The following is a 25,202-nucleotide window of genomic DNA, read 5'->3' on the forward strand; positions in this document are numbered from 1 at the left end:
CATACCTGGGGTTTGGGGATGTCATTCAGAATCCGGTTGAACCACAATTCCACATGAACCAGCCCACTGAGTCATTTGCTCAAGGACACACAAGGAGTTGGGGTGGAAGTTCGACCAGCAGATTGTTGGATCCTCTGTCCCTGGCTGTCCAAACTTCTTGATAGTTGGCTTTTTAGACTGAGTGTGTAGATAGATTTTATTTGCATTACATCATCTGGCAGAACAATAACAAGACTCCTCTTTTAGATGGCGTCATTCTACCCAGTGAGGAAGACCGGAAGAGGATCATCACCCAGATGAAAGTGCGAACGACACTGAAAGGAGACAACAGCTGGATACAGAAGAGATCCAATTCTGAGGAGGAGCAGAATGACAGCCCATTGTAAGCAGAGATAACCATCTGCCCTCTCTACCTACTTGGCTTCACTGCCATAATCTGCCCAGTCCAACGATAACACCTCCATGATCACCCTGCATCCCAGAGAAAAGTCCTCAGGCTCTTTTCTCCAAGCAGTGGGAAGGAAGAACTGATCTTGTGGTATCAACTGTCCCCTTTGTTAAGCAGGGTCCACTCTGCATTTGCATTTGAATGGGAGACTCCATGTGTGAGCACTGGAAGATATTCCCCTGAGGGGATGGGGCCGCTCTGGGAAGAGCACCTGCAAGCTTGCATGCAGAAGCTTCCAGATTCCCTCTCTGACATCTCTAGATAGGACAGGGACAGACTCCTGCCTGCAATCTTGGACAAGCCGCTGCCAGTCTGTAGACAATACTGAGCTAGATGGACCAAGGGTCTGACTAAGTATATGGCAGCTTCCTATGTCAGATTCCTATGTGCCTATGTTCCAGTGTGTGTGGTGCCATGGATATGAAGATCCACACTGACTAAGGAAAGAAGCTGCTGACCAGAGCAGCCAGTGACTGTGGCAGCAACGGGGGAACAGCAGCACCCCACTGAAAATTCAACGAAGAGCTGCAATTTCATTTCCCTTTAAAAGAAGGGCCATAGCTCAGTGGAAGAGCACCTGTCTTGCATGCAGAAGGCCCCAGGTTCAATCCTGGCAGCATCTCCAAGTAGGCCTAGGAGAGACCCATCTGAAACCCTGGAGAGCAGCTGCCAGTCAGTGTCGACAATACTGAGCAAAATGGACCAATGGTCTGACTCTGTATCAGGCAGCTGCTAGTAGGAAATACCCAATGTGTGTCCTGCAAGGTGACTTACTCCAGTTTAAGCAAGTGTTCTGAGACTGAGGGTATCCTGGCCCTAGAGCAACTCAGCTTTGGCCCCCCTGCAGATGTTGGCCTACAACTCCCATAATCCCTGGCTCTTGGTCACTGTGTCTGGGGATTATGAGAGTTGTAGGCCTAAAACAGCTGGGGGGTGGAAAAGAGCAGGCCTGCCCTGGAGGATAGCACCTGTGAGACAAAGTAGTAGCTAGACCAGGCCTGCTCAACTTAGGCCCAGCTGTTTTTGGACTACAACTCCCATAATCCCCAGCCACAGTGGCCAATAGCCAGGGATTATGGGAGTTGTAGGCCAACATCTGTGGGAGGGCTGAAGTTGAGCAGGCCTAAGCTAGAGTGAGTAGTAGCCCCTGTAAGTCGTAAGTTAGGCAGAGGATGCCAACCTGTAGTTCTCCAGATGTTGCTGAACTACAGCTCCCATCATCCCCAGCCACAATAAATTGTAGCTGGGGATGATGGGAGTTGTAGTTCAGCAACATCTGGAGGACCACAGGTTGGGAACCCCTAAGCTAGAGTAAGTCGTAACACCTGTGAGATGGGAGTAGCTGGTCTCAGTACTCCTTAGGTGCACCTTGACCCCAAAAGCCAGATGAAATCATGTTTGACTGATGTCCTTACCATGGTGTTTCTCTTCCTCTACCTTCCTGACAGGCATTCAACACTGAGAAGCAGAGGTGCAGATGGGAGATTTCCTGTCTCACCTGGAACTTTGTCGCCAAATCGCAGGTACCTGTGAGAATCACTCGTTCATCTCACCTCCTTAGTGATCAGATAGGATCTGCTCATTGGGGCTCCCTTCCAACTAGGGATGTGCACAGATCAATTTTTTCCATTCAATTTTTATCTGAATTGTATCATCCTCAATTTGTTTTGGGTCCAAATCTGCCCCCCCCCCCATCACCCCAGATTCGATTTGGATCTGAATCAATCCAAATCTGAATCTGAATCAATTTGGGGCAAAAAAGAGGTTCTGGGGGAAAGAGTGGGATGGGTGGTAATGCCCAATGGGTGGAAGCTACCACCTAAATTTCAAAGAAATTGGGCAAAGGGGTGATTTTTTTTTTTTGAAGTTTGCATGTCTTTAAGCTTTTCCCCATAGGGAATAATGGGGATTTCAGCAGCCCCATAACTCCGTATGGGAGGCACCAGGGTAGCCCAGAGTGCCCACCATCCCCTGCCACAGTGGCAGGGGATGGTAGGGGTTGTGGTCCAGCAACAACTGCAGACCCATGGTGGAGAACCCCTACTCTGAAAAATCCCCCCAGATTGGAATGTTTGCTGTTTTAATGGGAATGCAAGAAAATGTTGGACAGATCTCTAGGCTTTTCTATAGCCAGATGTTAGTGCTTTGGATGTCTTTTAAAAGAAAGAAGCACAATTCCCCCAACCCATTTACAAAACTGGCCACCCTTCAGCAGGGCCTGCCTTGCCTCTCCCATGTGCTCATTGGTTCAACAACCCACCTAAGTCTCTTAAATGAACATCAGTCTATTTCACTGGGGTGTCATCTCTCCCTTTGACCATTCCCATTCCACCATGGACATAGGGTGCTTTGTCCAGCTGTTTTCTTTGGTTTTCTTCTTCTGATTCTATTTCCCTCCTGTTCTCCCAGTATAACATTTTCAGAGCCTCCTTCACAAGCTGAACCCCAGTCTCCTTCAGCAAAAAGTCCTCCCAGAAAGTGAGTGTGTCCCTTTTCCGGCAAGAAATGTAACCCCCCCCTCTTTTTTTTGGTTTTTGTTTCGGAGAAAATATTACCTAGATCTAAAAATATTGTTTGGCTTTGCGTGCTGTGCAGTTCTGATTGCGTCTGGACTTACTAGGGCAGTTCACATTATTGCAATTGGAGTAGGGGCAGCCTTTAACCTTAATTCAGGAGCTGTGCGCACAACCAGGTGCCTGTGATCGAGATCGAGGTGCCACCCGTGATTGTGTGCTAAGCAGTAACAGGGGTGTAGGGCTTTTCCGTAGGAGGGAGTCCTTTGACCCAGCTGCTGCTTAGCACACGATCACTGTTGGCACCTCCAACCTTGTTTTTAACTCACACATGGAAGCCATTCTCATGATCATATCAGGGTGGTTGGCGGGGGGTGGGGGAGCTCCTAACCTGGTCTGGACAGACATCAGAGCCCCCGCTTGGCTGTGCAATTCCATCGCACACACAATGAAGGCAGTTGTGAGTTTGAAACCAATTCAAGATGGCGGACACATGGACATTTGAGGCAGAAGTGGGCTAACTTGTGAAGATGGCAATTGCCAATTAAGCAGAGGTGCTCTTATCCCTGGACTTCCGGGCCGAAGTCCAGGGCCTCCACAGCCCCAGAGGCCCCCCAATCCTTTTTTAGTCTGTCCTGGGTGGTGTGGTCACCCAACCGAGCATGATGATGCTTAATTTGCAGGGGAGTGGGACCTCCAATGGCCTTTAGGTCCAGGCTACAAAATTACCTAGGTGCATTTCTGCAATTTAGATGATAGCGACAAGAAATAGGTAGATTAGATCTTACCAGAACTTCTTGTTGTTGTTTTTTCCTTTTGGAAACCATGTATTTCTGTTTTCCACATAGGTCTCCCAGCAGCACCACATCACCTTCTGGTTACCTTATCAGGTGTGTATATTGACAAGAAAGGGAGGGATAGCATTTCACTCGATGTGAAATGAGACACAGCTTCTTATTTATTCTCTTTTTCATGTAGGGGGGTTTTCACCAAAACAATTGATAAGGCAGCATCTCCTCCAAACACAGCGTCAAATGGCTCACAGAAAAGGTGAGTCTACTTGCATCCTGGAGTTGTTATTGTTATAATTATTTATTATTATTATTATTATTAATTTGATTTCTATACCACCCTTCCAAAAATGACTCAGGGCAGTTTACACAGAGAAATAATACATAAATAAGAAGGATCCCTGTCCCCAAAGGGCTCACAATTTAAAAAGAAACATAAGCTGAGGCTGGGGCATGGCTTTGTATAAGCCAGGTGTTCTTAAACTTAGGCCCCCAGATGTGGTTAGACTACAACTTCCATCACTCCCTGCCACAAGGACTGGAAGGTATGATGGGAGCTGTAGTCTAACAACATCTGCTTTTTAAAAATGAAACCATAAGGTAGGGCTGCTCAACTCCGGCCCTCCTGCAGATGTTGGCCTACAATTCCCATAATCCCTGCCTATTGGCCACTGTGATTGGGGATTATGGGAGTCATAGTTCAAAAACAGTTGGGGGGGCCTAAGTTGAGCAGGCCTGCCATATGGGGATATTCCAGCTTCACCATCCAGGATGGGGGAGAGATGGTTCCATTCTGTTTATTTAAAATTGCTGGCCAGAAAAAAAATATACATACAGCTCAAACAGTAACAATAAACGAATCCAGGTATTTGTAAACCTTATAAAATATAACTATGCAGATATACGCTTCCTTCGAATTCTAATGTCAACAAAACAAAACTTAGTGACTGCAGAAGTAATTCTGTCATCACTATCAGATAAAAGACAGTTAGCATAGAATTCATCTGGGCGGCCAGGGTAAATTCCTAGGATGGGCACTATTAATTCATAATGAATGTCCCAGTAGAAACTATAGTATAACAACACATGGGATAATGTCTCGATAGCTTCTGACTTGCAAGCACATAAATGCTAAGCATAAGGGACTTTTAAAATCCTGCCTTCAAACACAGCAGAAGGTAAAATGCCAGAGCGTGTTAGTGTGAAGGCTCTGTAGTGTTTTGCTACTGTCAGCTTATCTAAGTAATTAAAGTTGTGCCATCGAGTCGGTGTTGACTCCTGGCGTCCACAGAGCCCTATGGCTGTCTTTGGTAGACTACAGGAGGGGTTGACCATTGCCTCCCCCCCATGCAGTTTGAGATGATGCCTTTCAGCATCTTCTATATCACTGCTGCCCGATATAAGTGTTTCCCATAGTCTGGAAAACACACCAGCGGGGATTCGAACCAGCAACCTCTTGCTCCCTAGGCAAGTTACTTCCCCACTGCGCCATTAGGTGGCAGGTTTCATAGTTGGTTGCCCACCATTAATCCCCTTGATATAAAATTGAGAGATAGAATATCCCCCATGTAGAAGCCTCCTGGATCCAAACCTCAGTCCCTCAAAATGGTAACCCCTTCACATGACACAAGGAACATAATGCTGCAGAAGCAACACTTTTGGTTTGCCCAGACTTTCTGATGGCCTCTGGGTGTGTTTTGCTTTCAGTGCCAAGAGTGCCAGCCTGCCCCGTTTCTCTCAAGGGTACAAGATGTCAACCGAGGAGTATAAGAGGCTGTAAGTATCTCACAATTCGTCCTGTCTGAGAAACTCCAAGCAGTTCTTGATCAGCCCGACTTGGGACAGGCACATGTGGAATGCCCGTGATGCTCATATGTAGGCCTGTGTGTTTCGGTAATTTTGGATTTCCCATGTTTGAAATCCTGACCCCCACCACTAGGAGGCAACAGAACAGAGGGCAAGTGCCCCAGATAGTGTCTTGGCTGGCAGTGACCCCTCTAACAGGGATTCCCTGGTGTTGTTGACTACAACTCCCAGCATCCCTAGCTGCAGTAGCCTTTGCTTGGGGATTCTGGGATTTGTAGTCAACATCTGGGAATCCCTGTTAGAGGATGGATGAGCCTCTGGCCCTATTTGAGGTCGTGAGAACAGCCCCATGGGCTGCTCGTAGGCAACAGAATACTTTACCGCTCATCAAAGCGGGATCGTGAGAAATACAACCCATAGGAACATCGGAAGCTGCCTTCTACCGAGTCAGACCATTGGTCCATCTAGCTCAGTATTGTCTCACAGTGGCCCCATCCCCTTAGCAAAGGGGACAATTCATGCTTGCTACCACAAGACCAGATCTCCTCCTGTTAGACTAGCTCTCCTCACAGGAAACATGCACATCCATGGCTGTTCCCCCAGGGTCTAGCAGAGCTTCTGGCTCCTGATAAGAACCTCTTTCATGGCATGTCCTGTCCTTAGTGCCTGTCTGGGACTGGAGCAGAGACTAAGAAAAGCAAATGTCTTCCTGTGGCTGGTAAGAGGGGCCCAGCCTTTGACCCACCTCTCTTTCCCTGTCTGTTAATCAGAGCACCCTACAATGTCAAGCGAGAATCCTCGGCTCCGAATGAAGTGGGGTCTTCTGTCTCCCCAGACGAGCAAAAAAAGAGGTACCTGATCTTGCCTATTACTTCTTGAACATGTCTGAGCAGAGCTTGCCCCATCAGCTCTGTCTAACAGATATGGCTCATACACCTGCTTTCCCTTCAGAACTGCATGTATGAGGATTTTGTTTCCGAAGACTAGAACTGAGTCCCGGACAGATTTACAACTGAGCAAATGTGTGCCATGAATACAAGCTGCCACTAGGGGGAGCTTCACTCCAATTTCCAATTTAAATCCTGATTTCTCCATGGGAATAGATGGGAAACTAAAAAATACTACTGGAATGGCTGGGCAAAAAGCCCTGAAATTTCAAATGAAAATAACAAGATCCCTACATGATAATAACATTAAATGTGTGGATATTTAAGGAGATCAGGCTACTCGTTGATTTTTAATACACTTCTTAAAAAGTTTTTAGAACTTCCTCGTGGCTCTGGAACATGCTCCCAAATGAAATCATCTCTGTGCAAACGCTTCTTGAAATGGCTCCTATTTTAAATACCAGGCTTTTAGTCTATGAGGTTTTAGAGATTTATTGATGGTTGTTTTAATTTGTTGTATGTGGTTTAAGGTTTTAATTGTGGCTGTATTTTAATTTGCAAATGGCCCAGAGATTTTATATGGGGCGGTATGTAATTGTGATGGGTAGATGGATGGATGGGAGGATGGATGTCGAAACTGGTCTTTTCAGAAGCCAGAGACCCTCTGATTCCGTCCTGGGAATGTACCTTCTCCCTTTCCTTTGCAGGACTGAAGCTGCAAGCAGTGTGCTGAGGCGGACGGCCAGCAGGGAACGTTCCTATGTCCTTTCCGCTGCAAAGAAAAGCAATGGGTGAGTTTGAGGGGAGGAAAGTAGGAGTAACAAGGACAACTAAGCCCAAGTATTATTTATGGGGCATCCATTGTATGCTACTTCCTTTTATAATATGTATATTGAACCATCTATGTGTGCAGGATTAAGGCTGCATAGGAAACTGCCTCCTAGTGGGTCCATCTTGCTCCGTGTTGTCTATACCAGGCTGCACAACAGCCCTCCAGCTGCTGTTGGACTACAACTCCCATCATCCCCAGCCACAGTGGCCAATAGTCGGGGATGATGGCAGTTGTAGTCCAACGTGTTCAGGAGGGCCAACATTGTGCGAGCCTGGTCTATCCCGACTGGCAGTGACTTTCCAGGGTTTCAGGCAGGGGTCTCTCCCAGCCCGACCTGGAGATGGCACCTGGGATATTCTGTGTTCAAAGCAGAGGCTCTGCCACTTGGCTACATCCTTCCCCAAAAGTTATGGCATTTCCCAAGCACTAATCAAGATAATTTACTGGGGGTAAATGAGAAAGCGATTATTGTATTCCTATCTGCAAGTGTTATTCACAAAGGAATACAGTCATCCCTTGCCAATCGCAGGTTTCCCAATCACGGATTTGAGTATCCACGATTGGGAAATTGTCACCACCCTCACCAACAGCGACCCAAGTATCCCTGGTTTGGCACCTTTTTTTTAAAAAAAAGGGGGGGCTTTTGGGGGGACTTTCTGGGGCCAGGGGGGTCATTCCTAGGGCCGGGGGTAATTCTGGGAGTCAGGAGCTCATTTCTGGAGGTCAGGGGTGATTTGGGGGAATTCAGGGGGTCATTTCTGGGGGTCAGAGGGTCATTTCAGGGGTTCAGGGGATCATTTCCAGCAATCAGGGAGTCATTTTATGGGTTGGGGGATTTTTTTCTATTTTCTCTTTATTTTTTAAGTACTTTCCCAATCACGATTCCCCTAACTCCCTGTTTCCCATTCATTTCAATACCTTGTCAACCGCAAATTCACCAACCGCGAGAGTTTCCAGGAACGGAACCCTTGAGGTTGGTGAAGGACGACTGTACCTTAAAAACAAACCCATGAGAAAGGCTGAGCTTTTGCAATGAGTTGTGATTGGAACTTGTTCTACATACCTCCTTGAATATTTGTGTCTCCTTTGCAGGAGCCCCATACAAGAAGCACCTCCCTTTGAGGCCAAGAGGTAAGAGGGTCTCCAGTTCTGGTGCCCTTGAAATCATGCTATAAGTCCGTAGTGGCCATTGAATTGATTTGGAGACAAGGCAAGGGATAAGGTGTGTTAAGATAGGTTCAACCTGAAGAGGCCTCTGTGTAAGAAATGAACATGAGCTCCACTGGATAATTTCCCCATAGAGATCTGTGGGAAACTCAAAAATATTAATACCTCTGGAATGGCTGGGCAGAAAGCACTGAGATTTCACACTGCGTTCCTACATTATAACATTAAATGTGTGGGTGTTTGAGGAGATCAGTCCACTCATTGATTATTAATGAATTTTTAAAACACTTTAAAAAAAAATCATTAAACATCAACAGGTAGATTGATCTCCTTGAACATTCACACATTTAATGTTATTATTGTAACAAGATTATTGTATGATTGCTATGGAAGACTGCAGTTCCCAGGATTCCTTGGTGTGTGTGTGTGTGTGAGAGAGAGAGAGAGAGAGAGAGAGAGATCCTATGAAACTGCTTTGTACCAAGTCAGATCAAAGGCCATCTAGCTCAGTATTGTCTCAGTATTGACGGGCAATGGTTATCCAAGGTTTCAGGCAGGAATCTTTCCCAGCCATACCTGGAAATGCCACAGACTGAACCACAGACTGAACCTAGGACCTTCTGCATGCCAAGCAGAAGCTCTTCCACTGGACTACAGCCCTATCCCTCTACAAAACGATATAAGCATAGGGGAGGAGAAAGGAGTGCATCGTTCATCACCAGTAACATCATAATCACTAGCCAATAGGTACATAGTAAAATAGGAAGCTGCCTTATACTGAGTCAGACCATTGATCCGTCTAGCCCAATACTGTCTACACTGACTGGCAGTGTTTCTCCAGGTCAAATGTCTCTCCCGGCCCTACCTGGAAAGGTTGCCAGGGAGTGAACCTGGGACCTTCTGTGTGCAGAGCAGATGCTCTACAACTGAGCTATGGCTTCAGCTCAAATCAAGGTGTATGAGAAACCTTTCTGAAACCAAATGCAATCCTTAACAGCCTCCACAGAGGAAGCTGCCTTATACCGAGTCAGACCCTTGGTCCACCTAGCTTAGCATTGTCTACACAGACTGGCAGCAGCTTCTCCAAGGTTGCAGGCAGGATTCTCAGTAACTTGCAGCAGAGTAGGGGGTCTCCAAAGGGCTTTAGGTCCAGGCTCCAAAATTACCTAGGTGCACCTCTGAAAAAACTACAACTCCCACCCTAAAAATAAGTGGAGTAGCAGATAGGGTGATGCCATTCATATGTGGACTTTCTCTCTTCCTGAAAGGGTTGGCTTTGAAGATGATATAGGCCCCCGTTCCAGAAGTCAGACTGTCCCTGCATCAGCATGGTCCAGCAGTCGTGGGAAAAGGTAAGATCCTTTTATTAGGATTAGATTAGAGGGAAGGGGTGTGTGTGGACAGGCAGGAATGGAGTGTATGCCATTACTGGATATGGGAATGCTGTTACTAATCAAATTAATTGATTAAAAATCAGGTGTCACAGTTCACGGTTAAAGAACTGGATGTGAGAACGCAGAACTTCCAGGCAATTTGGTAAAACCTCGATGGTGAAATCATCTTCAAACCAGGAGCTGATCCTGGTGATCTATTCTTGTTGAACCACAGTGGTTTGACCAGGATTGCCTGGGAATTCTGGGTTCTCAGAATCGGCTCTGCAGGGCTCAGCAGTCCGGGCTTACTCTTTACAACGGGGGTTGTGTGAATGCAGCCATACTAATTTAAAATAGAATAAATTGATGCACTGAGTCCAGTTTAGCTGATGAGGCACCGTCCTTACTGGCCGAGTATGCATGTAGGAGAGAGGGCCCCCTTGGAGCACTCTGTAGTGAAATGTTGTTAAAGTGTCAAGTGAAAAGTGAATGATCTACAATTTATGGAGGATAGGTCTATTGATGGGTATAGTCATGAGAGTTAGTGGTCTAAGTCCTGATATTCATGATGGAGCCAAACACAGTGAGGTCATTCACACAATCAAAAGCAGTGTTCTACCTGGGTTTGGGAGCGGTGTATGCTCCCAATTTTTGGTTGTGTGGAAGCAAGGTCGGAGGGAAACCTGGGTAGCTTCTCCTCCTACCTTGCTTCTACACAATCAGGGGTGGAGCCACTATTATGCGAACAGGTTCGAAAAACCCGGGCCGCCCACCCTCAGGGGCCATGCGCCACACCCCAGCCATGCCCCTGCATCTGATGTCAGATGCAGGGGTGTTATTTCAATTGCAAATGGGCCGTGTGGCCCCATTGACGAGCAAAATCTGGCATTCGCAGCATGGCCAGAGTGGCTCTCCTTGCCTTTTTGCGAATGTGGTGCTGACCCAACTTTGCTCACAAATGGGGCTGCGTGGCCCCATTTGCAGGCTAAGCTACGCCCGTTTGCAAGCTAAGCTACACACCCTGTGTCGGCATCAGATGCATCTGACGCAGGAGGTGGGGCTAGGGCTGCAGCGGCGGGCTGAACCCGGGCCATTGCTGGTCTCCCTCTGCCCCTGCACACAATCACTTCTACTTATGTTTTTCTCGGACCTTGCATCCACATAACTAAAAACTGGGAGCACACACAGCTCCCAAACCCAGGTAGAACACAGTTTTTGATTGTGTGAATGACTTCAGACTACAGTAGGTTGCCATCAACTGCCAGATCCTTTTGAAAATAGCATTTCTCCAGATTCACTTTCTGGCTCTCTGGTTACCAGCAGCACCGATGGGGAAAGAAGGGGCATGTCTGGGTCTCCCTGGAGTGAATCAAGAATGGCCAGTGCTGCCTCTGCCACCAGGTTAGTACAATTTGGGCTTCTACCCCATCCTATGTTACAGTAACTCATATGATGTGCAAAACAACAATGGAACATAGGGAGAGTCTTATGCCGGGTCAGACTCTTCGTCCATCTAGCTCAGTACTGCCTACTTTGACTGGCAGCAGCCAGAGAAACCTCTTTCTTCTTTGCTTCTCTCTTGTAGCATTGACACAGGGCTCAGGAGTCAAGCCCCCGAATCCTATTCCAACTCCTCACCCATGTACAACCACTTCAGTTCCCTGGAGAGCAGGTACGTTGCATTCATCTGGGACTTCTGGAAGCTCTAGAGCAGGGATTCTCAGTGTTGGGTCCCCAGATGTTATTGGACTTAAGACTCCCATAATCCCCAACCAAAGGGCACTGGGGCTGGTGATTATGGGAGTTGAAGTCCAATAACATCTGGGGACCCAACGTTGAGAATCCCTGCTCTAGAGTCACTGCCAGTAAAATAGACTGGACAAGAGAGAAGCAATACGGTTGGGAGAGAGATTCAACTCTCCAACTTCAAGTATATGCTGATGGGATCTGAGCTGTCGGTGACGGACCAGGAGAGGGATCTTGGGGTTGTGGTTGACAGCTCGTTGAAAGTGTCGACTCAATGTGCGGCAGCTGTGAAAAAGGCAAATTCCATGCTAGGGATCATTAGGAAGGGGATTGAAAATAAAACAGCTAACATTATAATGCCCTTATACAAAACTATGGTGCGACCACACTTGGAGTACTGCGTACAGTTCTGGTCACCACATCTTAAAAAGGACATTGTTGAACTGGAGAAGGTACAAAAAGGGCAACCAAGATGATCAGGGGACTAGAGCACCTTTCCTATGAGGCAAGACTACAACACCTGGGGCTTTTTAGTTTAGAAAAAAGATGACTGCGGGGAGACATGATAGAGGTCTATAAAATCATGCATGGTGTGGAGAAAGTGGAGAGAGAGAGATTCTTTTCCCTCTCACACAACACTAGAACCAGGGGTCACTCCATGAAATTGATTGCCAGAAGGTCTAGGACCAACAAACGGAAGTACTTTTTCACACAACGCGTGATCCACTTGTGGAACTCTCTGCCACAGGATGTGGTGACAGCCAACAACCTGGATGGCTTTAAGAGGGGTTTGGATGACTTCATGGAGCAGAGGTCTATCAATGGCTATTAGTCGGAGGGCTGTAGGCCACCTCCTGCCTCAAGGGCAGGGTGCCTCTGAGTACCAGTTGCAGGGGAGTAATGGCAGGTGAGAGGGCATGCCCTCAACTCCTGACTGTAGGCTCCCAATGGCATCTGGTGGGCCACTGTGCGAAACAGGATGCTGGACTAGATGGGCCTTGGGCCTGATCCAGCAGGGCTGTTCTTATGTTCTTATGTTCTTATAGCAACATGCCTTGGCTGGTCTATAGCTGGGGGAGGTAATCTCTCTCCAATTTGCAAGTCTGGGCCCCCAGTTCAGACAGTGCATTGTGTCTAAACCAGTTGTGAGTCATCATACTCTAGTTCAGGGATTCTCAACGTTGGGTCCCCAGATGTTACTGGACGACAACTCCCATAATCCCCAGCTGCAGTGGCCTTTGGCTGGGGATTATGGGAATTGTCATCCAATAACATCTGCGGACCCAACATTGAGAATCCCTGCTCTAGTCTGTGTATCCCTTGTCTCCAGAGTTGTTGTATATTCTGTGCTGGATTTTAAAAAGTTGACATTCTGCACTGTGGCCCAAATGTTGGGCCCAGCATAGCTAAATTCGGCTTACCTGTTTAGCATCAAAGTCAAAGATTCCAGGGTGTATGGGTTTGGTTTTCATTGTTGTTGCTGGTTTTTTGCTTGTTCCTTTCCTCCTGCCTTGGTCTTCCAATTGGATTGTCCATCAAAAACGAACACCAATTTACCCACATAAATCTGTAAAAACAGGTTGATGGGGGTCTTCTCCAGGTGCTGAATTAATTGCATTTTTCATACTTGCGATATGGAAAGAAGGAGGCATCTTCTATAACTTTAAGAGAAGAACAGAAGCAAGCATTTCAGCAGTTGCAGCTGGTCATGGAGGAGGAAGAAAATCTGCACCTGCTGAAATTACCTCTTCTGTGCATCTCTTAAAGATATAGGAGATGTGTCCTCTTTTCCCTATGGCAGCCTTTTTCTTACTCTATGCCCCACACCTGACTGCAAAGGTCATGCCTTGTTTTTGTTTCCCTCCCCCAGGAATAATTCAGATCAGGAGAAGAGTGAATTGACTTCCTGGGATGACTGTGCCCCAAAGATCACTGCTTCTTCTTCAAACAGATGGTAAAGTCCATTGAAAAAAGCTTACTCACAAAACACTTGTAGCTAAATAGATGGTGCTGTAACAGGCTTGTTGAGTTGCAAGGAGCAGAAGAAACACTTTTATCCAACTTTTCTTGCTTTCATTTCCACAGGGAGAAAGATGAAGGAAACTTTCAGTCCACACCAGGTGTTGAAAGACAAGGTGCCATTCTTTTGGAGGACAGGTAATACTCTTTGGATAGCCCTCCTTCAATATTCTGCTCCAGGCCGAGCCACAGCCACTGTTGAGGCAGGAATCTGAGAGGGATATAGACCCTGGACAGCTCCAAGAGAAAAGAGTTCAGGACCTTGGATAGCTCCAAGCAAAACTAAAACAAAACTGAGCACAACAATATAAGATGGATGGTGCTCCAGCAGATGCTTGGAGCAGACTGTTAGTTTCTATAGCTGCTGCTCAGGTGCAGGGCAATTCCAAGGGTAACGGAATCAGCCATGCTACCACTTTTTCAATTACTGTAGCCATAAGCAAATTTTCCAGTTGGGGTGTGTGTGTGTGTATACACACCCACACACACACACACACACACACACACACACACACACACACAGGCAAGAGAACATCTACTATAAGGCCATTTTTACCAAAAAAAAACCCCAAAAAACCACCCTTTAAATATTATAGATTGTGCCTGAAATGTGCAAAATATGTTGGTAATGGAATCAGAATGTTTAGACATAGTACACTTCCCCCCCCCCTCCCTCAAACCAGTGGCATCCATAGTTGGGCATGCTGGGGGAAAATTGAATTAGGAAAACTGACATTTCTTTGGTGAACAAAGCAGCAACAGAATGCATTTTAAATATTTTTTCCTGCAATGTGCATTTCCAGTTTATCACACACACACTCACAGAATACTAGAAGGCTACTGCCCTTACTCTAGAGTCGCCTTGTTTGAATGGATTAGAATTTCAGGAAGATAAATTGGTGTGAAATCCCCAGAAAGGCCAGATTTGCAGAACAAAACCATTCTTGAGATAATAGAAAACTGGATGGAAAAAGAAAAGAAGTTGTAGGTCTTTTATTGATCAGATATTCTGCTGCCATCCACAGCTGGGAAGCAAGAAACCCCAGAAGTGCATTGGTGAACCAAATGCCTCCGGCTCCTCACATCACCATCTCCCCAGAGGCAAGCCCAAAGAGGTATTAATAGATTGTGAGTTTTAAATGGGGGCTACAGAGCATTCCGGTGCACTTACGACCATGGGTTGTATCAGACTGTAACCACAGCAGTGGAGCTGGCTAAAGTTCTCACAGGACCTGCTGTCCTCTCATCAGCAGACCCAGCAGCCATTATCGAACCCGAATTGTTGACACCACAGTCGAGACGCACCATCGGTCCAAGCTCGGAGAATACCCAAGTGACGTAGCTGCTGATTCAGCAAGGTAAATGGACTCAGGAGAAACTGGAGGTCTGGGATCAGACTATGGCTTACATGTGTGCTTACATATAATTTTATTTTCGGTAACATGGCATTTGTCCTTTTTTTTTTTTTTTTGCATAGACTAAAAAGGGGGGCAGAGGGGGTGATCTTTTCCCTTTCCTTTCTGCCATTTTATTGCTTAAGATCTTTTCACCAGCTGCTTTTTTGCTTTCCTTTTAGGGAGGCCATTTTTCATGGGAAAATGACCCACAGGGAGAGAGTGATGTGTATTTATTTATTTATTTATTTATTTATTTATTTATTTAACATTTTTGTATACTGCCCAAAATGCAAGTCTCTGAGCGGTTTACAACAAAACAATAAAAACAACAAATAAAAAGGTTGAAACATTACAACAATTTAAAATTTAAAACGATGTTAAAACTATTCAAAACCATCAAACTATTAAAACAGTATCTAATTAAAAGCCTGGGTGAACAAATGTGTCTGGACTGCCTTTTTAAAAGTTGTAAGAGATGGAGAGGCCCTTATTTCAGCAGACAGCACATTCCAAAGCCTCGAGGCAGCAATGGAGAAGGCCCCGTCCCCGAGTAGCCACCACATGAGCCGGTGGCAACTGCAGACGAACCTCTCCAGATGATCTCAATGGGCGGAGTGGTTCATAGCGAAGGAGACGTTCTCTTAAATACTCAGGGCTCAAGCTGTTTATGGCTTTATAGGTTATAACCAAGACCTTGTATTTTGCCCAGAAACTTATCAGCAGCCAGTGTAGCTCTTTCAACACAGGAGTAATATGGTCTCTCTAAGATGACCCAGAGACCCAACCTGACTGCCACATTCTGGACCAACTGCAGTTTCCAGACTATGTTCAAAGGCAGCCCCACATAGAGCGCATTGCAGTAGTCAAGTCTGGAGGTGACCAGCAGATGTACTACTGTTCTGAGGTCATTTATCTCAAGCAACTTTGCTGTGATCTGTTTTAATCAGAACCTTTCCTGAGCTGATCCATTTGAATTTGTAGCCTCCACAACTAAGATTTTCTAAATGCTTTTGGAGAATATGTAGAAAGTCTGATGGACAACAGAAAAACCATACATAACACCGGCATATAACTCCCAGAAGGGAGATGCATGATAGTTCATGTATCAAAAAGTGGCTTCAGGTGTTTTTTTTCTTTCTTGACAGATCTGCCCTGGATCACACAGGAGGAAACTCCTCCAGAGAAGTCAGATTTGAGAGCCCAAATGCAAGAGTTGCAGAATTTGCTAAGCATCAGCCAGTGACAGCAAGGTAACGTAATGTATATGGATGACATGTACTCTGATAATGACTCTGTGTGTACATGGTAGACATCTAGGGAAATCAATTAGTTTTATTCCTAAAACCAAAGTGGATAGAGAGAAATTCTTCTCCCTCTCACATAACACTAGAACCAGGAGTTATCCCATAAAATTGATTGCCAGGAAATCTAGGGCCAACAAATGGAAGTACTTTTCCACACAACGCATAATCAACTTGTGAAATTCTCCACCACAAGATGTAGTGACAGCCAACAACCTGGATGGCTTTAAGAGAGGTTTGGATAATTTCATGGAGGAGAGGTCTAATCAATGGCTACCAGTTGGAGGGCTATAGGCCACTTCCAGCCTCAGAGGCAGGATGCTTCTGAATACCAGTTGCAATGGAGTAACAGCAGGAGGGTGGGCATGCCTTCAGCTCCTGCCTGTAGGCTTCCAGCAGCATCTGGTGGGCCACTATGTGAAACAGGATGCTGGACTAGATGGGCTTCCTTGGGCCTGATCTAGCAGGGCTGTTCTTATGTTCTTATTCCTAAGCTGTGTTGCATTATATGTGGCCAGACAAACATACTGAAGACCAGTTTTGCTAGGGGTTCCACATTCACTAAATAAGCACCTGATGGAATCTAATGCTCAAAGTCTTACTCTCTCCATTTCTGGACCTAAACATGAACCCACTTTTCATATGGAGACCGTTGATCCAGTATCAGACCATTGGTCCAAGTACCTCAGTATTGTCTACACCAGGGGTTCCCAACTGGTGGTCCTCCAGATGTTGCTGAACTACAACTCCCATCACCCCCAGCTACAATTTATTGTGACTGAGGATGATGGGAGTTGTAGTTCAGCAACACTTGGAGTACCATAGGTTGGGAACCCCTGGTCTACATTCACTGGCAGTGGCTCTCCGGGGTTTCCGGCAGCCCCACACAGGTGTTCCTAAAACAAGAACTGGGGGTGGGGAGTGGCAAGATGGGGGCGAGCAGGTAAGGAGCTCCTTACCTGTATGTTAAACGTACCCCACCCCACCCTGCAAAGGAGTGCATGAACAGCTTGTGCACATCCGTAACCTAGGCCAGGCCAGTGAGTAGAAGTATGGTTCTCATATTTTGTGTGTGTGTGCCCATAAATAGCCCCAAATGGTGTGTGCGTGCCCATAAATAGCCCCAAATGTTGTGTGTGTGCCCGTAAATAGCCCCAAATGGTCATCCACCATTGAACTTGTAAGTTCAATGGATGGTCATCGGTAAGTTCAATGGATGACCATTTGGGATGACCGAAATGATCATCCACCATTGAAAGTTGTAAGAGCCTCCCCATCTCTTACAACTTTCAAAAGGGCAGTCAAGATGCATTTGTTCATCCAGGCTTTTAATTAGATACTGTTTTAATTGTGTTTTAATTGTGTTTTAATAATTTTAACTTTTTAATTTTAATTGTTGAAATGTTTTGATCTTTTATTGTCCTGTAAACTGCCCAGAGAACTTATGTTTTGGGCGGTATATAAATGTATTAAATAAATAAATAAACAAACTGTTTCTGTGTCTCTAATAGGCCTTTCTTTTTTTGCTAGGGACAGCATGAATGCTCTCTCTGGAGCGAAATACAATGTGCCTATCCACCTCAATGATGAGGAGGACATTGGCCCGAAAAGGTATGGAGGAGCTGGACACTGGAGATTCCATCATTCTCAGTTGGCCTGCCAGAAGGCCTGAACCATGCTTCAGTAGTTTTGTGAAAGGAGCCATTTTATAAAAGACGCCACCTTCTCAGAGGTGGAACAGCATAGCAGACATGCTTCTTAGCTATGCAGAGCCAGTGATAACTGATACGTGCTACCAGACATGGCAAAATGGTTCCATTACTAGGGATCACATCATCTCAGAGAAACTTGCAATGACCTCAAGCAGAAGTTCCCTCGATAAGGGTTTCACAGTCATTGTGGCATCTGGGGATGTGTTTCCCCCCCATATTTGGTGGAGCTATAAGATCTGAAATCTGCCCAAATTAAGAGATGGGTCATGAAAGCTCCCTTCCAAATATGATTGGTTAATTGCTGCTGTTAGAGAAGGAGAAATGACTCAATGGATATTGGCCTTTCCAGCATGAAAGGCATTAGGGCTGGTCACATGACGATAAACGGGGTAGGAGACGAGTCCTACTCCAGGAGCTGGACTCTCTCCTGTTCTGCGATTGCGTGTTCAATAAAAACAAGACAGCACGTGGGGAGCTTGATTGTGAGCAAAGCCCCAGCTGGGAAGGATGATTTTCCTGCCTACCTCATTCAGGATCTGGGGACAGAATCTGGGGAGGGAATGCTCATCCTCCCCAACTGGGACTGAACTCACGCTCAAGCTCCCCACCTCCTACCTTGAGCCCTTTCTCACGATCGGAGAAAGGGCTCAAAAGGGGCGAGGGGAAGAAGCCTCGAAATGCTCACCTCCCCTGCAGACGACCTCCCTGGTGGTGTTGAGTGGCTCACAAGCAGCCAGGGTTGGCAGGTGATTTAAAAAATGGGATAAGAGAGAGCGCTAGCTCTCTTAGACACATTTAAGAGGCTGGCCCTTTTGTGGGGTTTGCTGCCGCGCTGCTGCTGGGAGCCACGCCGCTCCCAGCGGTTCTTACGATCACCAAAGACTGGGCTTGGCTTTACTAGCCGAGTTTCGGCTAATCATAAGAACAGCCTCCTTGTTTTTCTCAAACAAACAATCGCAAAATGGGAGTGCGCCCAACTCCCGAAACGGGAAAGGACTTATCTCCTATGGTTGTGTGACCTGTCTTTGTATAAGTATGTTAGGCTTTCTGATAAGTATGATAAGTATGTTAGGCTGTCTGATAAGTATGCAGTAGGCAGTCTGATAAGTATGTTAGGCTTTGAGTCGATCACTGTCTGATGAAGATGCCACAAGGATCAGCTGCCGTATTTGCCTAAATCCAAGTCAAGGAGGCTGTCCTAACGATCAGCCAAAACCAGGCTAAGAAAGCCAAGCCCGGTCTCGGCTGATCATCAGAACCTCCAGGAGCCGTGTGGCAGAGCCTGCCTTGAATAGGCAGTTAAGGGAGCAAGCTTTCCACTTGCCCCATTTTTTAAAATTGTCTGCCAGCCCCAGCTAACGTCGGGGGAATCTCCGCACTTGCGCGGTCAATTATGGGAGTTCTGGGGGCCTCCCAGCCCCCAAACCTCTCTTTTGCTTTCAGCAGCTTGCAATCATCTGGGCAGGTGATCTGCCGTCCCAGCAAAGCAATGGAGATAATTTGCGGTGGGGGTGAGCTTTTTGTGGCTTCCTCCCCTTCTTATGGGTTGTAAGAAGGCTCTAGCCCCTTCCCTGCTCAGGTTCTTTGATGTTAGAAATTGGGGTGGGTGGGTGTCATCTTAAATTGGGAGTCCTCTCCCTTTCAGGTATAACCTGTATTTATCCTCAACTTTTTCAGGAGGCCATCTTAAATCCAGAGTTGTCTTCTATTCAGGGAGACATGATAATGAGGCTATTCTGACGATCAGCTGAAATCGGGCTAGAGGAGCCTAGCCCGATTTCGGCTGATCGTGGGAGCCACTGGGCTCGCAGGTGAGCACGGTGGCACCCAGGCAGTTAACCCACCTAAGTACCCCTCCCCTTAAACCGGGTTTGCCGAGTGAGCGCTCTGCAAACCCGGTTTTCAAAATCGTGCATAGCTACTCACGAGTAGACTACTCACAAGTAGATCCCCGGAGGGGAGGCGAAAAGCCACCTTCCGGCTCTGGGGGTCTCTCCAGTATGCCTTGCGTGCAGTCCCCGAACTCCCCAGCCCCCGCCGGCTCCGTCATGGAGCTGGCAAAACGGATCGTGAGACCCGCCTCAATATCTCCAGATGGTCCCGGCTTCTATCACTTGTCTATCTAGTTCTGGAAGACTCACCAGCTACCTTTATGTACACTGTCTTAATAAATTAGATTCAGTGGTCTAAAGTATGCAATTGTGCTTCTCTGGGTGAATCAGCACCCTCTTTCAGCCTCCTCATTCGATCCACAAGCAACGTTATTGGTTTATAAAAGCAGGATGGTCACTCCCGGGGATTGAATCAGTCTGTTTACTTCTTGCAGATCTTTCTCGGCTTTCGAAAGGACGTCCGCACGAGAGGCGGCGTATGAGAGTCCAAGTGATACGGAATTCAAAAAGGTGGAAGCTCATCTGGCCAAGTAAGAGGGCAGGAGAATGGACCTGATTGGCTGCTTATTTAGTTTGTGCAAGATCTCAGACAGGGAGCCCTTTTTCACGAGCAGTGAGAAGAGCTTGGTGGGTGGGCAGGGAGGGAGGTTCATGAACTTCCCCTTCGCCGCAGATGATCTGTTGAAGGAGCTGGGTGTGCAGATCATGAACCCAGATGGTCCTCCACTGCCCCAGGCAGCATGGAAGGCTGGTGGCCAGGACGTGTCATCCCAGCCCCTGGAAATCCCATAATTCACCACAGTGCATGGTGCATTCTGGGTATCCCCTGGTGATGGGCGGGAACCTTGCAGGCTTCCATCCCCGGCTGCAACCAGTCGTTGCTGGCAATTTTTTAAAAAAATGGAGCTGAGCACTCCCTTAAGAGGCTGGCCTTTTTGGCAGGTTTGCCACCGATCCCGGTGGTTCTTAGGATCAGCCAAGACTGGGCTTGGCTTCCTTAGCCCAAGTTCTCCTTTAAGTCCTTCAACTTTATTGCATGAAAACAGATAATACCTTGTAAAAACGTTGTTTAAAATGTTGCTAAAAGCAACAGGAGAGCTGGTCTTGTGGTAGCAAGCATGACTTGTCCCCATAGCTAAGCAGGGTCTGCCCTGGTTGCATCTGAATGGGAGACTGCATGTGTGAGCACTGGGAGATATTTCCCTTAGAGGATGGAGCCGCTCTGGGAAGAGCATCTAGGTTCCAAGTTCCCTCCCTGGCTTCTCCAAGATAGGGCTGAGAGAGATTCCTGCCTGCAACCTTGGAGAAGCCGCTGACAGTCTGTGAAGACAATACTGAGCTAGATAGAGCAATGGTCTGACTCAGTATATGGCAGTTTCCTATGTTCCTATGTTCCATGTTAAAAACAAATGTTTGGGCGTTAAACGCCCTAAATAGGCCGCGTGCTGAGAGTCCCACCGATCACTGCAGCTGGGCCTTGTCAGGGGGATGCAGCCGGGTCAGAGCTGGGACCCCTGTTCTTTCTGGCCAACCTCTCCGAGCTACAGTGTTCCTCCCTCTGAGCATGTACTCTAGCCAAACATTGCTGTCGGGGATCTGGAGCAGGCACCAGCGGCCTCGGAGGCTTCATCAGCAGAGGAGGGAGGGAAGGAGGCAGAGGAGCCTGTCAGCTCTGGCTCTGCTGAGCCGACCGGAGTCTCAGCCTGCTCCCCCTGCTCTGGGTCTTCATCTGAGGAATCCTCCTCCACAACCCCCAAGGGAGACATCACGCAGGGGCCTGGCCAGCTGGATGGGGTTGAGAGCTCGGAGGCTCCTGGAAGCAGGGTGCCTTGGGTTCTTTGCTCTGTTATGGTTCTTTGCTCTGTTATAGTTCTACCCCTGCATCAAGCATGATCACAAAATGAGAGCATGCACAGCTCCCAAATATCCAAATACTAGTTGCAGGGGTGTAACAGCAGGAGAGAGGGCACGCCCTCATCTCCTGCCTGGGGCTTCCAGCGGCATCTGGTGGGCCACTGTGTGAAGCAGGATGCTGGATTAGATGGGCCTTCTTGGGCCTGATCCAGCAGGGCTGTTCTTATGTTCGTACTAAGTTACGTCACTTGTACTACCCTAATAATTGTGTGAACAAGCCTGCTAACTTGGCAAAGAGGCAGCTCTTAATGTGGTGATTCTGTTTATTTAGATGGGGGCCCCATCCACCCCCAGCACAGGACCTCCAGTGACTGTCGCTGGTGTCTATCTTATGTTTCTTTTTAAATTGGGAGCCCTTTGGGGACAGGGATCCATCTTCTTATTTATTATTTCTCTGTATAAACCACCTTGAGCCATTTTTGGAAGGGTGGTGTAAAAATTGAATGAATGAATGAATATTATGTTTTAATAAAATGCCTATCCTGTACTAGGTGAGGTACAAAAATTCTTATACTCTCAACCTTGTAGGTTGTATGCTATAACCTACAAAGCTATACAATATGATGTGATACAACATAATACTTTCTTTATTCGGTCACTGACCAGAAAAAGGGGGGGGGGACAAAACGATACATCAAAATATCGAAAAACATCAAAGGATAACAAATTACATCCAACAACTACAGAAAGGTTACGAGGCTGTAGAAGATATCCTAAGATGCCGAATCCATCCTATTAGCAGTCAGAGGACCTTTGGGCACATTGTATGCAACCGCAGCATCTCAATCTGACAATCAATAATAACGACAGGATTCGTCTGAATGGCCAGAACAATTTTTAAAATATGGAGCAATAAGAACAACCCAGAAAATAAGTTATAGTCTCCATGGACCCTATTTGCCCATTCTCCCATCTTCCCTTGGTCAGGTCCGGCTCGTGGTCTAGTGAAAGCAGCCTGAGCACCACCAGGACCCAGAGTGAGCTCCTGAGAGCTGCCAAGAGGGAGGACTCGGATCTAGACAGTGCCAGGTGAGTACCGGGTCCGACAACAGCCCTTGCCACTGAAAGGGAGGCCATACCTTGCTGATAAGCACATGCCTTGGGTGTAGAAGGTTCTGGGTCCAGTTCCTGGGGTCTCCAGTTCAATGGATCTCAGGTCGCAAGGCTGGGGGAAAGTGGGCCACAGTGGATTGTTGCTGATGCTTGCTGGGCCTGTGGTCTGACTCCGAATAACGCAGCTTCGTTGCTTCAGTGTTTTTGTGATCCCAGGGGGCTATCTCCTGCTCTGGAAAGCCCCTTGGAGACCAGTACTGTGGCATAAGATCTGTGGGCTGTAAAGTGTTCTCTGGTGTTGGCTGATATCTTTGGATGGCTGTAGGCAGAAGAACGTGTGCAGTGGGGCTCATTGGCCTGGACTTCTGGGCAGAGGTCCAGTCCCCTGCAGGCCTGGGGTGCCTCCCAATGCTGAGTAGTCCACTAATTTAAGTGGCAGGATTGTCCATGCAAAATCTCTGCAAGTCAGTGGGAAGTATCTTATTCAGAATATCTTTTTTAAAAGAAAAGCAAAGAAAAGCAAAGAAAAAGGAGTTTCCAGCTTTCCCTGAGTATGTTCTGGTGTAAAAAAAATGCCAATAGATAATGCATTGCTGCTTATCCATTGGCAGCAGCAGGAGCTGTAGGGCCCACCACAAAGGCCTTTAGGTCCAGGCTCCAAAAATATCTAGGTGCACCTCTGAATGTGTGTGTGTCCTCTCCAACGCCAGCATAGCATCTCCAGTGGCTGTTGCTGGTGTCTATCTTTTGTTTCTTATCCGACTGTCAGCCCTCTTAGGATAGGGAACCACCTTTATTTGTTTATTTTTATTTTCTTATGTAAACTGCTTTGAGAACTTTGTCAATCAGTCAATCAACCTTTATTACGGTAATTGACCAGAAAAAGAAATAGCACATGGTAAGACATATAATTTAAAACAATTTAGAACAGTTTGGAAGACAGAAGTTAATCCTATTCCTAAAACTAATATAATTAGGGAACTAAATTGAGAATTACAATAATGGTCATCAGTTAAGATGAATAATGGATCAGGCCCATGGCCTATCCAGTCCAGCATCCAGTTTCCCACAGTGGCCCACCAGATGCCTCTGAAAACCCATGGGCAAGAGGTGTGTGCATGTCCTCTCTCCTGCTGTTGCTCCCCTGCAACTGGTGTTGAGCAGCATCTTGCCTCTGAGGCTAGAAGTGGCCTATCGCCCTCAGATTAGTAGAGAGACCTTTCCTATATGAATTCGTCTGAGCCCCTTTTAAAACCATCCAATCTAGAGAATTCCATAGATTAATTATGTACTGTGTGAAACAGAACTTCCTTTTGTCAGTCCTAAATTTCCTGGCCATCAGTTTCATGGGGTGACCCCTGATTCTAGTGTTATGAGAGAGGGAGAAACATTTCGCTCTATCCACTTTCTCTGCTCCATGCATAATTTTATAAACCTCGCATAAATTTGCATAACATTAGAGTTCATTTCCTGCCAAGTTCTACAAGCCACCACATGAAATTTAGCTCTAGTATGCGTAATGAGAGGACTTGGTTGAGAAGTGGTGCAGAAGTATTCAAGCATTCCCAAGATTCCTTGCAGGGGAGCCAGGATGCTTCGGACAGGCCTGAAACTGGGAGGAGAGCTGGTCCTGTGGTAGCAAGCATGAATTGCCCTCTTTGCTAAGCAGGATCCACCCTCGTTGCATATGAATGGGAGACTCCATGTGTGAGCACTGTAAGATATTCCCCTTAGGGGATGGGGCCGCTCTGGGAAAAGCACATGCATGCTTGCCTGCAGAAGGTTCCAAGTTCCCTCCTTGGCATCTCCAAGATAGGGCTGAGACTCCTGCCTGCAACCTTGGAGAAGCCGCTGCCAGTCTGTGTAGGTAATGCTGAGCTAGGTGGACCAAGGGTCTGACTCAGTATATGGCAGCTTCCTATGAAACCTATGGTTTCCATCACTGTCACTGGCGTGCCCACATTCTTCCTCCTTCCTTTGCAGGTCCAGCTCCCTGTCCATGGAGAGTGGTGTGGTCACTCCAGAAAGCCAGGAGGGAGAGCATGCATCAGACTCCGACACAGCAAGGTAAGGGACCATGGCAAGGTATGGCAATTTGGTGACTGACGTTTCTCATATTTCCTGCCATCTTAATGTTCTTCCTTCACCATTGCAATGTAGAGCCTGTCCATCATCCAAGATTGTAGGTGTTCTTGCGGCTCTTGATAAACAAAATCATAGCGCTGGATGAAAACTCTAGAGGTCTTCAAGTCGAGGCTCACGGCATGATTCAGCATTCCTGAATGTTGTTTTTTAATATCCAAAACAGAGGACAGCATCCAACTTGTGCCATTTTACTGATCATAGTGATC

General features: G+C 46.8%; 1 protein-coding gene across 1 annotated transcript in view; it reads left to right on the top strand.

Moving 5' to 3' along the window:
• The first annotated feature begins 290 nt into the window (after positions 1-290).
• Positions 291-25,202, top strand: part of ZNF185 (zinc finger protein 185 with LIM domain) — a 41,411-nt gene continuing 16,499 nt past the window's right edge. Inside the window, exons 1-21 of the mRNA XM_053274138.1 lie at positions 291-382; positions 1,897-1,971; positions 2,858-2,926; positions 3,810-3,851; positions 3,940-4,011; positions 5,460-5,528; positions 6,329-6,409; positions 7,153-7,236; positions 8,370-8,408; positions 9,713-9,796; positions 11,138-11,218; positions 11,403-11,489; positions 13,434-13,517; positions 13,649-13,720; positions 14,608-14,697; positions 14,833-14,940; positions 16,125-16,229; positions 17,811-17,891; positions 20,319-20,414; positions 22,726-22,827; positions 24,835-24,918. Coding sequence (XP_053130113.1) covers positions 297-382; positions 1,897-1,971; positions 2,858-2,926; positions 3,810-3,851; positions 3,940-4,011; positions 5,460-5,528; positions 6,329-6,409; positions 7,153-7,236; positions 8,370-8,408; positions 9,713-9,796; positions 11,138-11,218; positions 11,403-11,489; positions 13,434-13,517; positions 13,649-13,720; positions 14,608-14,697; positions 14,833-14,940; positions 16,125-16,229; positions 17,811-17,891; positions 20,319-20,414; positions 22,726-22,827; positions 24,835-24,918 — 1,691 coding nt within the window. The 5' untranslated portion in view covers positions 291-296. The remainder of the gene's footprint in view (positions 383-1,896; positions 1,972-2,857; positions 2,927-3,809; positions 3,852-3,939; positions 4,012-5,459; positions 5,529-6,328; positions 6,410-7,152; positions 7,237-8,369; positions 8,409-9,712; positions 9,797-11,137; positions 11,219-11,402; positions 11,490-13,433; positions 13,518-13,648; positions 13,721-14,607; positions 14,698-14,832; positions 14,941-16,124; positions 16,230-17,810; positions 17,892-20,318; positions 20,415-22,725; positions 22,828-24,834; positions 24,919-25,202) is intronic.

This window comes from Hemicordylus capensis, chromosome 11, assembly GCF_027244095.1.
Source record: "Hemicordylus capensis ecotype Gifberg chromosome 11, rHemCap1.1.pri, whole genome shotgun sequence".
Lineage (NCBI taxonomy): Eukaryota > Metazoa > Chordata > Lepidosauria > Squamata > Cordylidae > Hemicordylus > Hemicordylus capensis.